Source organism: Pristiophorus japonicus, chromosome 11 (assembly GCF_044704955.1).
Source record: "Pristiophorus japonicus isolate sPriJap1 chromosome 11, sPriJap1.hap1, whole genome shotgun sequence".
Lineage (NCBI taxonomy): Eukaryota > Metazoa > Chordata > Chondrichthyes > Pristiophoridae > Pristiophorus > Pristiophorus japonicus.
Window position 1 is genome coordinate 154,456,443 of NC_091987.1, and position 15,332 is coordinate 154,471,774.

General features: G+C 47.5%; 1 protein-coding gene across 2 annotated transcripts in view; it reads right to left on the minus strand.

Annotated features, from left to right (window-relative positions):
• Positions 1-4,435: 4,435 nt before the first annotated feature.
• zrsr2 (zinc finger (CCCH type), RNA-binding motif and serine/arginine rich 2) overlaps positions 4,436-15,332 on the minus strand; it is a 57,112-nt gene continuing 46,215 nt past the window's right edge. For both annotated transcript variants that reach the window (XM_070894208.1, XM_070894206.1), the window contains 5 exons: positions 13,978-14,191; positions 12,909-12,964; positions 9,855-9,964; positions 8,638-9,514; positions 4,436-4,828 (listed from right to left, as the gene is read on the minus strand). In XM_070894208.1, the coding sequence (XP_070750309.1) occupies positions 8,640-9,514; positions 9,855-9,964; positions 12,909-12,964; positions 13,978-14,191 (1,255 nt within the window). In that variant the 3' untranslated portion in view covers positions 4,436-4,828; positions 8,638-8,639. The remainder of the gene's footprint in view (positions 4,829-8,637; positions 9,515-9,854; positions 9,965-12,908; positions 12,965-13,977; positions 14,192-15,332) is intronic.

Consider the following 15,332-nt stretch of genomic DNA (forward strand, 5'->3'; position numbering starts at 1 on the left):
GTATTTATCCAATTCCCTTTAAGACAATGCATTCACGATCAGAACTCAAGATTTCTTCTCATCTCCTTCCTGGTCAGGACCCACCTGCCACTGAAACAGCTGCTCCTTATCTGCTCACTCAAAACACTTCAATTTTAAACACCTACTAAATCTCCCCTTGATCTCTGAGAATAATCCCAGTATCTCCATATACCCCTCAACATGATTAAATTTTTTTAAAGCTATATAGAAAATAGGTGCAGGAGCAGGTCATTGGCCCTTCTAGCCTGCACCGCCATTCAATGAGTTCATGGCTGAACATGCAACTTCAGTACCCCATTCCTGCTTTCTCACCATACCCCTTGATTCCCCCTAGTAGTAAGGACTTCATCTAACTCCTTTTTGAATATATTTAGTGAATTGGCCTCAACAACTTCCTGTGGTAGAGAATTCCACAGGTTCACCACTCTCTGGGTGAAGAAGTTCCTCCTCATCTCGGTCCTAAATGGCTTACCCCTTATCCTTAGACTGTGACCCCCTGGTTCTGGACTTCCCCAACATTGGGAACATTCTTCCTGCATTTAACCTGTCTAAACCCGTCAGAATTTTAAACGTTTCTATGAGGTCCCCTCTCATTCTTCTGAACTCCAGTGAATACAAGTCCAGTTGATCCAGTCTTTCTTGATAGGTCAGTCCCGCCATCCCGGGAATCAGTCTGGTGAACCTTCGCTGCACTCCCTCAATAGCAAGAATGTCCTTCCTCAGGTTAGGAGACCAAAACTGTACACAATACTCCAGGTGTGGCCTCACCAAGGCCCTGTACAACTGTAGCAACACCTCCCTGCCCCTGTACTCAAATTCCCTCGCTATGAAGGCCAACATGCCATTTGCTTTAACCGCCTGCATGCCAACCTTCAATGACTGATGTACCATGACACCCAGGTCTCTTTGCACCTCCCCTTTTCCTAATCTGTCACCATTCAGATAATAGTCTGTCTCTCTGTTTTTACTACCAAAGTGGATAACCTCACATTTATCCACATTATACTTCATCTGCCATGCATTTGCCCACTCACCTAACCTATCCAAGTCGCTCTGCAGCCTCATAGCATCCTCTTCACAGCTCACACTGCCACCTAACTTAGTGTCATCCGCAAATTTGGAGATACTACATTTAATCCCCTCGTCTAAATCATTAATGTACAGTGTAAACAGCTGGGGCCCCAGCACAGAACCTTGCGGTACCCCACTAGTCACCGCCTGCCATTCTGAAAAGTACCCATTTACTCCTACTCTTTGCTTCCTGTCTGATAACCAGTTCTCAATCCATGTCAGCACACTACCCCCAATCCCATGTGCGGGACCTTGTCGAAAGCCTTCTGAAAGTCCAAATATACCACATCAACTGGAAACATCCTCAAAAAATTCCAGAAGATTTGTCAAGCATGATTTCCCTTTCACAAATCCATGCTGACTTGGACCTATCATGTCACCTCTTTCCAAATGCGCTGCTATGACATCCTTAATAATAGATTCCATCATCTTACCCACTACCGATGTCAGGCTGACCGGTCTATAATTCCCTGTTTTCTCTCTCCCTCCTTTTTTTTTTTAAAAAGTGGGGTTACATTGACTACCCTCCACTCGATAGGAACTGATCCAGAGTCAATGGAATGTTGGAAAATGACACTCAATGCATCCGCTATTTCCAAGGCCACCTCCTTAAGTACTCTGGGATGCAGTCCATCAGGCCCTGGGGATTTATTGGCCTTCAATCCCATTAATTTCCCCAACACAATTTCCTGACTAATAAGGATTTCCCTCAGTTCCTCCTCCTTACTAGACCCTCTGACCCCTCTTATATCCGGAAGGTTGTTAATGTCCTCCTTAGTGAATACCGAACCAAAGTACTTGTTTAATTGGTCCGCCATTTCTTTGTTCCCTGTTATGACTTCCCCTGATTCTGACTGCAGGGGACCTACGTTTGTTTTTACTAACCTTTTTCTCTTTACATATCTATAGAAACTTTTGCAATCCATCTTAATGTTCCCTGCAAGCTTCTTCTCATACTCCATTTCCCCTGCCCTAATCAAACCCTTTGTCCTCCTCTGCTGAGTTCTAAATTTCTCCCAGTCTCCGGGTTCACTGCTCTTTCTGGCCAATTTGTATGCCACTTCCTTGGCTTTAATACTATCCCTGATATCCCTTGATAGCCACGGTTGAGCCACCTTCCCTTTTTTATTTTTACGACGGACAGGAATGTACAATTGTTGTAGTTCATCCATGCGGTCTCTAAATGTCTGCCATTGCCCATCCACAGTCAACCCCTTAAGTATCATTTGCCAATCAATCCTAGCCAATTCACGCCTCATACCTTCAAAGTTACCCTTCTTTAAGTTCTGGACCTTGGTCTCTGAATTAACTGTTTCATTCTCCATCCTAATGCAGAATTCCACCATATTATGGTCACTCTTCCCCAAGGGGCCTCGCACAACGGGATTGCTAATTAATCCTCTCTCATTATACAACACCCAGTCTAAGATGGCCTCCCCCCTAGTTGGTTCCTCGACATATTGGTCTAGAAAACCATCCCTTATGCACTCCAGGAAATCCTCCTCCAACGTATTGCTTCCAGTTTGGTTAGCCCAATCTATGTGCACATTAAAGTCACCCATTATAACTGCTGCACCCTTATTGCATGCACCCCTAATTTCCTGTTTGATGCCCTCTCCAACATCACTACTACTGTTTGGAGGTCTGTACACAACTCCCAATAACGCCCTTTGGTGTTCTGCAGCTCTACCCATATAGATTCCATATCATCCAAGCTAATGTCCATTCTAACTATTGCATTAATCGCCTCTTTAACCAGCAATGCTACCCCACCTCCTTTTCCTTTTATTCTATCCTTCCTGAATGTTGAATACCCTTGGATGTTGAGTTCCCAGCCCTGATCATCCTGGAGCCATGTCTCCGTAAGCCCAATCACATCATATTTGTTAACAGTTAATTCATCTACCTTATTACGGATACTCCTTGCATTAAGACACAAAGCCTTCAGGCTTGTTTTTTTAACACCCTTTGTCCTTTCAGAATTTTGCTGTACAGTGGCCCTTTTTGTTTTTTGTCTTGGGTTTCTCTGCCCTCCACTTTTCCTCATCTCCTTTCTGTCTCCCTGCATTGGTTCCCATCCCCCTGCCATATTAGTTTAACTCCTCCCCAAAAGCACTCGCAAACACTCCCCCTCGGACATTGGTTCCGGTCCTGCCCAGGTGCAGACCGTCCGGTTTGTACTGGTCCCACCTCCCCCAGAACCGGTTCCAATGCCCCAGGAATTTGAATCCCTCCCTGCTGCACCACTGTTCAAGCCACGTATTCATCTGCGCTATCCTGCGATTCTTACTCTGACTAGCACGTGGCACTGGTAGCAATCCTGAGATTACTACTTTTGAGGTCCTATTTTTTAATTTAGCTCCTAAAATTAGTTTCGTAGGACCTCATCCCTTTTTTTTTAAACCTATGTCGTTGGTACCAATGTGCACCACGACAACTGGCTGTTCTCCTTCCCTTTTTAGAATGTCCTGCACCCGCTCAGAGACATCCTTGACCCTTGCACCAGGGAGGCAACATACCATCCTGGAGTCTCGGTTGCGGCTGCAGAAACGCCTATCTATTCCCCTTACAATTGAATCCCCTATCACTATATATAATTGCTAACTGAGGAATCAGCTTAATGTAACTCACCATTTCCTTTCATAGAATCATAGAAATTTACAGCACAGAAGGGGGCCATTTTGGCCAACCAAGAGCTACCCAGCCCAATCCCACTTTCCAGCTCTCGGTCTGTAGCCCTGCAGGTTACAGCACTTCAGGTGCAGGATGGAACCTCCCTTAACCGGCACCATTCCGAGGTGGTGCACGCGCAGAACTGCTTACATGAACAAATTGAAGTCTTTCCTCGCTGGCCTGACCCTGCGATCTTACCGCATCCCCCACAATTTCTCTGTCGCTATCCCCTTGCCCAGAAAAATCCCTTATCTGGCACAGGTCAGGTTCAACCTGTACTTTTTAAATGTGGTGAGGGTTTCTGCCTCTACCACCCTTTCAGGCGGTGAGTTCCAGACCCCCACCACCCTCTGGGTGAAGGAATTCCCCCTCAAATCCCCTCTAAACCTCCCCCCAATTACTTTAAATCTATGCCCCGTGGTTGTTGACCCCTTCGCTAAAGGAAACAGGTCCTTCCTATCCAGGCCCCTCATAATTTTATATACCTCAAATCAGGTCTCCCCTCAGCCTCCTCTGTTCCAAAGAAAACAATTCCAGCCTATCCAATCTTTGCTCATAGGCAAAATTCTCCAGTCCAGGCAACATCCTCGTAAATAAATCTCTGTATCCTCATGATAAATGTGGTTTGAGAAAGGTATAATGAAATTTGCAAAAAATATTTACAAAAGCAAACTTCTCATTTCCTGTATTCTGGTTTTACAAAATATTTACAGTATTGCTCAGTAGCAAAGTCTTGTTGGATAGAATGCATAATGCAAATATTATACACTATACAGTTACCCTAGTTTGTAGTCAACATAATTTAAAATACTGTGACTACATCAGGAACAGATTACTATCAAACCATAATCAACTTTAAACCAACACTTTAAACACTTGCCTAAACTATCAACTGGTGATAGTTTGTTTTACAGTTATCAAAGTAAACTTAATATACAATGTAAAGGACGAGGGAGACACCAACTGGAGATGGAGTGTGAATTGTCCCATTTAGTCACTTTCTTGATACTGTAGTTGGTTGATGTTTCATTTTTCACAAACTTCCGGCGGTGACAATTCATATCTGAAATATAAAAAAAATAATTATCTTCCCGATACCACAGGAGATTTGAGTTTATTTCCCACAAGATACCAAGATTTTACACTCTGAACCAGCTCTGTTGATTGTAGAGGAATTGGGCAATGTTCTTACTCGTAGGAGGCCATTTGGCCCATCGTGCTGTGCCCGCTCTTTGAAAAGCAGTCGTGCTCAGTCCCACATCCCCACTCTCTGTCCGTAACCCTGTAAGTTCCCCATCCCCCAGAACCCGTCCATCTCCCTTTTACAATTATTGGTGAACCAGCTTTTCAGGTGGAGCGTCCCAGACCCCCACAACTCACAGTGGGAACATTTCTCCTCCTCTCCCCAAAGATCCTTTACCAATGATTTTGAATGTGTGACCTCTGGTTACTGAGCCAGTCCCCAGAGGGAACAGTTTCCTGATTTACTCTATCACCACCTCTCATCAGCTTCAGAACCTGGATTAGGGCACCTCTTCACCCTCTGTTCCCAGGAGAACAGCCCGAACTTTTCCAACCTCCTCATAACTGAAGTTCCCCCTCCCCGGTAACATCCTGATAAACCTCCTCTGTGCCCTTTCTAAGGCCTTTACACCTTTCCCGGTGTGGTGCCCAGAATTGGCCACAGTACTCCAGCTGAGGCCTAACCAGTGATGTATAAAGTTCCAGCATAATCTCTTTGCTTTTATATTCTATCCCTCTATTCATAAACCCCAGTAACACATTAGCTTTTTAACCACCTGATCAGCTTGCCCTGCCACCTTTAAGGATTTGTGTATAAGGACACCGAGGTCTTGGCTCATCGACACTTTCCAAAACCGTGCCATTTATTGTACACTGTCTTTCTACATTACTGCTCCCAAAGTGCATCACTTCACACTTCTCTGCATTGAACTGCCTCTGCCCATTTCCCCATCCTGACACCTATAACTATCCTCAGCACTATCTACTACTTTGCCAAGTTTCATATCATCTGCAAACTTTATAATGCTGCTCCCTACACCTGGGTCTAGGTCGTTTATAAAAACTGACCCTTGGGGAATGTCGCAGGAAACCACCTCAGTCTGATAAACATCCATCCACCACTACCCTCTGCTTCCTGTCACTGAGACAATTCTGTATCCATACGCTTCCATCTTGCTGCTTTAAATATGCAAAGCAGGATTCTACACCTGTTTCAGCACCCTTCTGCAAAATGTGTGACAAACTAGGTAGAGCAAGTGCAGTCTAGCGTTCCCTGAAGGGAGAGAGCTCCCGGCTCCACAGCACTGCTGCATTTCCCAGTACCCCACCCCGTGGGACTATCAGCGGTCCCAGTCCGAACACGCTGTCGGGCGGGCAGTCGATTATTTGCTGAGGATTGTGTTTCAAAGACTGGGCTCAACTTCCTTTAGCTGGACCTATTCCTGATGGTGTTACTTTAATCCCTCACTCCTCATCAAACAAAAGGGAGGGGCCGAGGAGTGCTGTGTGCCGCTACTGCAACTTACTGTAGGGTGAGATTCAGATCACCACCTCCAAAAAACAACCCAGGACCACGGCTGATTGAACTGGCTGTAGGATTAACGTACACTAGCTAAAAACCAAATCAATTCAAATTATAGTTTTGAAAAACGTGATCATTACACCATTTTTAAAACAAAAGAATGCATGGAGAGAGATTGTCTTCAAAAAAAGATTATAAATGCCACTCAAATGATCCTCAGCCGTCCGGCCTCCGATCACTTCAGATTGTAACCTAGGGGGGGCCCCTGGTTTCACACTGAGATCCTGAGAGAGGAGCAGACAGGCGAGATGGGTGTATGTGGGGTTTGTTGCCCTGAGAGGACGGAGCTGGACCAGGCCGTGCCGTGCGCTGCTCCCCTCCTCTCCCAGCCCGGTGCCTTGCGATGTAAAATCGGAGTGTGCAATTCCCCACGCACAATGAGAATACTCAGTTCTGTCCTCTTGTTCCCCATTCACCTACCAATGGAAACAATCTTTCATTGTTTATCCTATGTATGGTCCCCAGGTTCCACTTTTACTGGCTGTTCCCATCAGTACCGCTCCCACTCCCCCCTTTACTGACTGCTCCTCCCTCAGTATCACTCCCACTCGGTCCTTTACTGACTGCTCCTCCCTCGGTTGTCACTCCCACTCCCCCCTTTACTGGCTGCTCCTCCCAACTCCACTCCCACTCCCCCCTTTACTGACTGCTCCTCCCTCGGTATCACTCCCACTCGGTCCTTTACTGACTGCTCCTCCCTCGGTTGTCACTCCCACTCCCCCCTTTACTGGCTGCTCCTCCCAACTCCACTCCCACTCCCCCCTTTACTGATTGCTCCTCCCTCGGTGTCACTCCCACTCGGTCCTTTACTGGCTGCTCCTCCCAACTCCACTCCCACTCCCCCCATTACTGACTGCTCCTCCCAACTCCACTCCCACTCCCCCCTTTACTGGCTGCTCCTCCCAACTCCACTCCCACTCCCCCCATTACTGACTGCTCCTCCCAACTCCACTCCCACTTCCCCCTTTACTGGCTGCTCCTCCCAACTCCACTCCCACTCCCCCCTTTACTGATTGCTCCTCCCTCGGTGTCACTCCCACTCGGTCCTTTACTGGCTGCTCCTCCCAACTCCACTCCCACTCCCCCCATTACTGACTGCTCCTCCCTCGGTATCACTCCCACTCGGTCCTTTACTGACTGCTCCTCCCTCGGTTGTCACTCCCACTCCCCCCATTACTGACTGCTCCTCCCAACTCCACTCCCACTCCCCCCTTTACTGGCTGCTCCTCCCAACTCCACTCCCACTCCCCCCATTACTGACTGCTCCTCCCAACTCCACTCCCACTCGGTCCTTTACTGACTGCTCCTCCCTCGGTGTCACTCCCACTCCCCCCTTTACTGGCTGCTCCTCCCAACTCCACTCCCACTCCCCCCTTTACTGGCTGCTCCTCCCAACTCCACTCCCACTCCCCCCTTTACTGACTGCTCCTCCCAACTCCACTCCCACTCCCCCCTTTACTGACTGCTCCTCCCAACTCCACTCCCACTCCCCCCTTTACTGGCTGCTCCTCCCTCAGTGTCACTCCCACTCCCCCCTTTACTGACTGCTCCTCCCAACTCCACTCCCACTCCCCCCTTTACTGGCTGCTCCTCCCAACTCCACTCCCACTCCCCCTTTTACTGGCTGCTCCTCCCAACTCCACTCCCACTCCCCCCTTTACTGACTGCTCCTCCCTCAGTGTCACTCCCACTCCCCCCTTTACTGACTGCTCCTCCCTCAGTGTCACTCCCACTCCCCCCTTTACTGACTGCTCCTCCCTCAGTGCCACTCGGTCCTTTACTGGCTGCTCCTCCCAACTCCACTCCCACTCCCCCCTTTACTTACTGCTCCTTCCTCATTGCCACTCCCACTCCCCCCTTTACTTACTGCTCCTTCCTCATTGCCACTCCCACTCCCCCCTTTACTTACTGCTCCTCCCTCATTGCCACTCCCACTTGGTCCTTTACTGGCTGCTCCTCCCAACTCCACTCGCACTCGCTCCTTTCTGGCTGCTCCTCCCTCAGCACTGCTCCCCCACCTCATCACCTTGATATTGCTGCTCCCAGCTCTGCAGGAAATGCTGTTCCCCGTATCCAGTAAACCCCACCAGTCCTCTCCACCACCCCCATGGAAGCCCCTAATCCCCCAACACTGTTTTCCTGTCCCTCCCCCAATCTCCAGCCTCCCCACAGGATGGATAGCACTGTAACATTTGCCTAACAATGCTAGGTTATGTCCCCAACGTTTTATATCCTTTGGTAATTCTCAATGTCTGCAAAAAAGTTACCTTCAGTCATTCACAGCCTCTGTTTCAGTTGTGTCCTCCAATTTGGCAGTTGCTGCTGAATCGCTTGCAGAGCTCTTCGTGCTCGGAGAAGTGGAGAGGCTTCTGGGTTCAGGATTATCCATAGTGACTTGTGTGTCCTTCCCTGTTGAACTAGCTGGAGAGTTCCTGAGATCAGCTTCTGGTTTTTTTGTTTTGGAGTCTTTAGACTTGCTTTCAGACCTGCTCTTGGCTTTCTTCTCTCGCTTGGCTTTCTTTTTGCTTTTTTTGTCCTTACTTTTCCTGTTCCCCCCGTGATGGGGACTTTTACTTCTGCTGCGTGACCTCTCGGTCCCCAAGCCCCTGCTGTCACACTGGTCTCGACTTCTCCCCGTGCTTCGACTCCTCGATCTCGATTTACTTCTGCTCAGTGACCGCTCCTCACTTCTACTCCTTGACTTATATCTACTCCGATCTCTGCTTTTCGACCGCCTTCGATCCGGACTCCTGCTCCGAGACCGCTGCGATCTGCGGGTTTCTCTGCTTCTGCTTCTGCGGTACCTCTCCCTGCTGCGCGACCGTTTCCTGTCCTGACTCCTGCTCCTGGACCGCTGTAGCCGTCTCCTGTCCCTGCTCCTCTTTCTTTTCCTTTCAGACTCTCCGGATCTTCTCTGCGTTTTGTCTGGACTACAGCTGTACCGCCTCCTAGATCGACTGTAGTAATCGTAACGATAGCTGCTTCTCTCTCGCCTCTCAAAGTATTTATTCGAATAGCATTTTGTTCTATCCGGTGACATGTAAAGGTCTCGATCAGCCTCCCAGAACTCACTGTTGGGATTCCTGAACACGTGAAGGAAATTGCAGTGCTTCCCTCGTGGGCATTTGTGTCTTTCGTAAAGTCCTGTTCAGTGCATTAATAAAAACTTCATGTAACTGGTTCCTGATAACATACCATTCAATTAGTAATAATCAACTGCTTCCAAAATACAGCGGCTTGTGAAACTGAAATCTCCTTGGAACGTACTACAAACTAGTGGCCATTAACTCAGCCAGCCAGATTCTATGAAGCAAAATGAGCTCAATATACTGTACAGCAGAGGCGAGATAGCCAAGCCTAACATTTTCATTAAGATTTGACCAGCCATTGCAGATCTGCACCAATCAAATACCCAAACTAAATCAAACCAATAAATATGTAGATATATTGGATTTACAAAATTAAAAACACATCGATAACAAACCACATATTGCTGTCTTCCATCGTGTCACAGGTGAAAATTCACATTGCAGCTGTTTCCCAGCGTACCAACGCCCATTGAACATTGCGAAGGCCTGTTGGCATTCCTCCTCCCTGCAGCAAACCACAACCCATCAGGGGTTAGAACCATGTGACCACAGATACACTGTCATTTTCTAACCAAGCTACACATACTTTACAGCTCAAGTTACTAGGACACGTTTCTTTGTAACCCCTAAATGCTCTGATTGGGTCCCCTTGGAGGACAAGACACACCCAGCAGTGTCTCTGGAATGTGTAATTAGGCCGCCCAGCCTATATAATCAGTGACTTTGCAAAGTGTAATTCAAGCCAATCTAACTACCGACTCCAGACAGGAGAGAGCTCACTTCGAACAGACAGGGTTAAGATCTTCTTCCACCCCCCAGAACAAGTTCTTGATCTACCCCCACACCCGCCCCCCCCCCCCCAAACAAGTTCCTGACCTAATCTCTCCACCTCCCCCCAGCCCAGGTTCCTGACCTAATCTCTCCCCCTCCCTCCAGCCCAGGTTCCTGACCTAATCCCTCCCCCTCCCCCCAGCCCAAGTTCCTGACCTAATCTCCCCCTCCCCCCAGCCCAGGTTCCTGACCTAATCTCTCCCCCTCCCCCCAGCCCAGGTTCCTGACCTAATCTCTCCCCCTCCCCCCAGCCCAAGTTCCTGACCTAATCTCCCCCTCCCCCCAGCCCAGGTTCCTGACCTAATCTCTCCACCTCCCCCCAGCCCAGGTTCCTGACCTAATCTCTCTGCCTCCCCCCAGCCCAAGTTCCTGACCTAATCTCTCCCCCTCCCCCCAGCCCAAGTTCCTGACCTAATCTCCCCCTCCCCCCAGCCCAGGTTCCTGACCTAATCTCTCCCCCTCCCCCCAGCCCAAGTTCCTGACCTAATCTCCCCCTCCCCCCAGCCCAGGTTCCTGACCTAATCTCTCCACCTCCCCCCAGCCCAGGTTCCTGACCTAATCTCTCTGCCTCCCCCCAGCCCAGGTTCCTGACCTAATCTCTCTGCCTCCCCCCAGCCCAAGTTCCTGACCTAATCTCTCCCCCTCACCCCCCCAGCCCAAGTTCCTGACCTAATCTCTCCCCCTCCCCCCCCAGCCCAAGTTTCTGACCTTGTTCCCCCATTGCACCATCCCGGCCCCCCCCCCCCCCCCACCCACCCCCGGTTTCCTGACGTCCCCCTGTCCAAGTTCCTCCCGCATGGATTCATGACCTCTTTCCACTCATAAGGGGACATTGTGTGTGGGTTACAGATTGTTAACAGGTTTATTGGGTATGAAGCAAATAGTGACAGTGTCGTGACTTCTGGATTTCAACATCTGGATCATGCGTTCAACTCACCCCCATTTAGACGTGGATCACGTTCTTCCGCCATCCCTACTATGCTCTCTGTACTCTTTAGTCACCCCACAGAGTTCCTGACCTCTCTCTCTCTCCCCCACCCGATGCCCCAGTCTCTCTCTCCCCTCCCTCCAACCCCTCTCTCTCTTTTTTACCCTCCAATCTCCCTTTCGATCCTCTGTTCTCGCCACAGATCCAGTGATGGGCCTTCTCCCACGTGCGGAACAAAGCGTGGCCCACACTGCATTGCAGCCAAAACTGTGGGACACTGCATGTGCAGCTGGACTTCAGTGCCAGCACGCATATGCAAAAAGGGGCGGGGCCAACCGTGCGCATGAGCAGAACACATGTCGCAGGCAATCACTCCGAGTTACATTACAGCAGAATCTTGGGAGCACATTGTAGAGGACAGAGGGAAAGAATATGGGGTTTGATATCCCCCGAGGTGAGTGTGTGTCTGTCAGTCTGTGTGTGTGTATGTATATGGAGATGATATCGAACGCAGGGAGGAACCAGTGGAGTATGTACCTGTGGCTTTCACTGAGGAGAACTACTGAAACAAGCTGGGGCAGGGGAAGAGAAATCGAAGAGTGGGACAAGAAAGGGGAAAATAGATGCACACAATTCAAAAGATGTGTCCCCTTTACAAAAAGATAAATTGGCTTTCCAAGCTGCAGTTTGTCAGCTTGGTTCCCATTCCGAGTCACAAGGTCATGGGGGTCAAGCCCACTCTGGGTACTGCAGCATACTCCCTCCCAGTGCAGTACTATCTGAGGTGATGTCTTTTGGACAAGATGCTAAACTGAGACCCCATCTGCCTGTTCACGTGGATGTAAAGGATCCCATGGGCCAGCACAGGTTTGCCGCCCAAAATACCGCTAAGATTCCCAAAATTATCACCGGTGAAAAATTTCAAAAAGAAACAAATCTGCCCAGTGAGAAAAATGGGCAAAAAAATGGAATCTTGGGCCGACTGGGCGGTTCTTAATAAAAATGGGCGATAATGACTAAAATTACTAAACATTTACACAGAGTTGGTTGGGCCAAGGAGGAGAAAAACACAAAAATTATTTTTTCTAAAGACATAAAAAAATTTTTTTTTTTAAATCAGAAAAACGTTCTCAGGACCCTTTTCACTTAAATCACTGCAAGAGAATTTTAAAATAATTAGTAAAAACCAGTTACTTACCTTTTATTGCAGGGCTATTCACCTACCGCCCAGTTCCGCTGCTTTTCGTGGGCGTTTTTTTTCCCAACTTACCGCTGGGTAATCGCTGAACCAAATATCACGCCAGGGACGCAGATCTATGGACAGTGCACACCGGCGGTCTGCTCCCCAGCGGGACCTCAACCACCGGCACAACTCAACTGGGGAATTACTCAGCGACCCGGTTCTCGCCCAAAACCGCCGAGAAACCGGGCGGTGAAACACTGGAAATTCCAGCCCGTATGACACTATTTGGAAAAGGAGCGAGGGAGATCTCCCAGCATCCTAGCCAACATTATCCCTCGATCATCTGGTGATTTCTCTGTGTGGGCCCTTGCTGTACACAATGGTGACTACACTTCAACATAAGTTGCTAGCTATGAAGTGTTTTGGGATGTCTTGATACAAAAGACACTAAATAAATGCACATTCTTTAACTCAAAATGCAGAAATGTGTAGAAAGTACAGACTTACTTTTGATATTGGACGTACACATTTCCTCGGAGGTGCGGCTCATAATTGCAGCTAACCTGGAATAAAGAATGGATTAATGTTGCAACTTTGCGCACTTAATACCCGACACTGCACCATATTGGGTGCAGTAAAATATCGAACATTTGGACTTTTCAACAGGCTTTCTTCCCATTTATGCATGTGGGCTAATGTTTAAATGAGGGATACTAATTCACTCAAAGCTAATGACTGTGGAAGAAAATTCCTTTCAGCAATGGCCCAAAACAAGATGCTTTTCTGAAACTGGGATTGTTTGCAAGCAGTAAGTCATACTATATCTGCACTATTGATCTACTTTTGCATAAACATAGAATTTGCTTTAGTTCAAAGCTATAAAACCAATTCCCATTATTGACACTTCTTGAATAAGTAACAAATCAAGGTGTAACTGCAAACGGCAATGGGAATTTGTTTATGGTGAACATCTTAAACAAATCCGGGAAGAAGACTTACAAAAACTTAATTTTCAATTGTTATACATACCAGCCCTTAATGATCGCATGACTACAAGAGAATTTCCACTTCCAAATGAATGGTGTATCTGACCCAACTATGTTCCGTCTTAAAAGGTCAGTTAACATCAGGTCATGAATTGGTAAATACATGTTAAACAGGCGGGGTCTCTTTTCTCTACAAAAGAGAAGTCTGAGAGGTGACCTGATAGAGGTCTTTAAAATTATGAAAGGGTTTAACAGGATTGACGTAGAGATGATGTTTTTACTTGCGGGTGAGACCCAAATTAGGCGGCACAAATATAATAGTCACTAATAAATCCAATAGTGAATTCAGGAGAAACCTCTTTACCCAGAGAGTGGCGAGAATGTGGAGTAGTTGAGGCAAATAGTATAGATACATTTAAGGGAGGCTAGAAAAGCACATGGGGAAAGGAATAGAAGGATATGTCAATAGGATGAGATGAAGTAAAGTGGGAGGAGGCTCGTGTGGATCATAAACACTGGCACGGACCCATCAGGCCAAATGGTCTGTTTCTGTGCTGTAACATGGTATATTAAATGATTGTATAAAATACCTTAAATTGTACAACTTTCCCAATGTTCTTAAATTCAGGCAATACATCCTCATAGAATTCCACAAACTGCTGGTAAATGTCCTCTTCGCTGTGCTCCAGACCAGAATCTGTGTCATAGTCATCGCGTCTGCTTTCCTCCATGCCAAAAGTAATGAACATGGCTCGGATCAGAAGGGTCTGACTTGATGCTGGGTACACGTGTTTACGAGAACATCTGTATGAAAGGAATTTGCAATTGTTATACATACCAGCCCTTAATGATCACATAACTGCAAGAGAATTTTCACTTCCAAATGAATGGTGTATCTGACCCAACTATGTTCCGTCTTAAAAGGTCAGTTAACATCAGGTCATGAATTGATTTGCATTGTCAGTAAGCAACTGAACCCTTGTAGGCATCTCATAACCAGCAGTATCTTTGTGGAGGGTACAGAATGCACACAAGTATACATAGAAACTCAGTAGGCCAATCGGCCCCTCGAGCCTGTTCTGCCATATAACGAGATCTTGGCTGATCTGTACCTCAGCTCTATTCCATGGCCGATTTATACCCCTGTCTAATAAAAATCGATGATCTCAGTCGAAAGCTCCAATGACCCCCCAGAATCCACAGCCTTTTGAAGGGGAATTTCAGATCTCCACGGCCCTGTGTGTGAAGAAGTGCTTTCTAATTTTACTCCAGAATGACCTGGCTCCAATTTTAAGATCATGTCCCCATGTCCTGGATTCTCCCACCAGAGGAAATCTCTCTCTACTCTTATCAAATCCTTTAATCGATTAGATCACTCCTCAAACTTTTATATTCCAGGGAAAACAAGCCTGTGCAACCTGTCCTCATAATTTAACCCTTTTAGCCCTGGTATCATTCTGGTCAATGTGTGCTGCTCCCCCTCCTCCCTGCAGTGCGGTGCCCAGAACTGAACATAGTGTCTGACCAGGACTCTGTACAACTGAAGCATCACTTCCTCCCCTTTGTATTCCAGCCCCCCTCCCCCTCGAGATTCCATTAGCTGTTTTGATTATCTTTTATACCTGCGTACCAGCTTTTAATGATCCGTGTACATGGAACCCCAAATCCCACGCTCCTCCACAGCTCTTAGTCTCGCAGTATTTAGAACATATCCCCATTTGTTTTTCTTGGTCGCACGTGACACCTCCCCACATTGAACTATATCTGCCACTAACTCAGCCTGTGTCCTTTTGTAACTTCCTGTTCCTATCTGCACTGCTCACTGTGCCTCCTAACTTGGTGTCATCTGCAAATTTGGATATACAACTCACTACTCCTTCATTGATATACATGGTGAAAAGTGGAGGCTTCAGTACAGATCCCCGGGAAACTACTGGTTAAATTC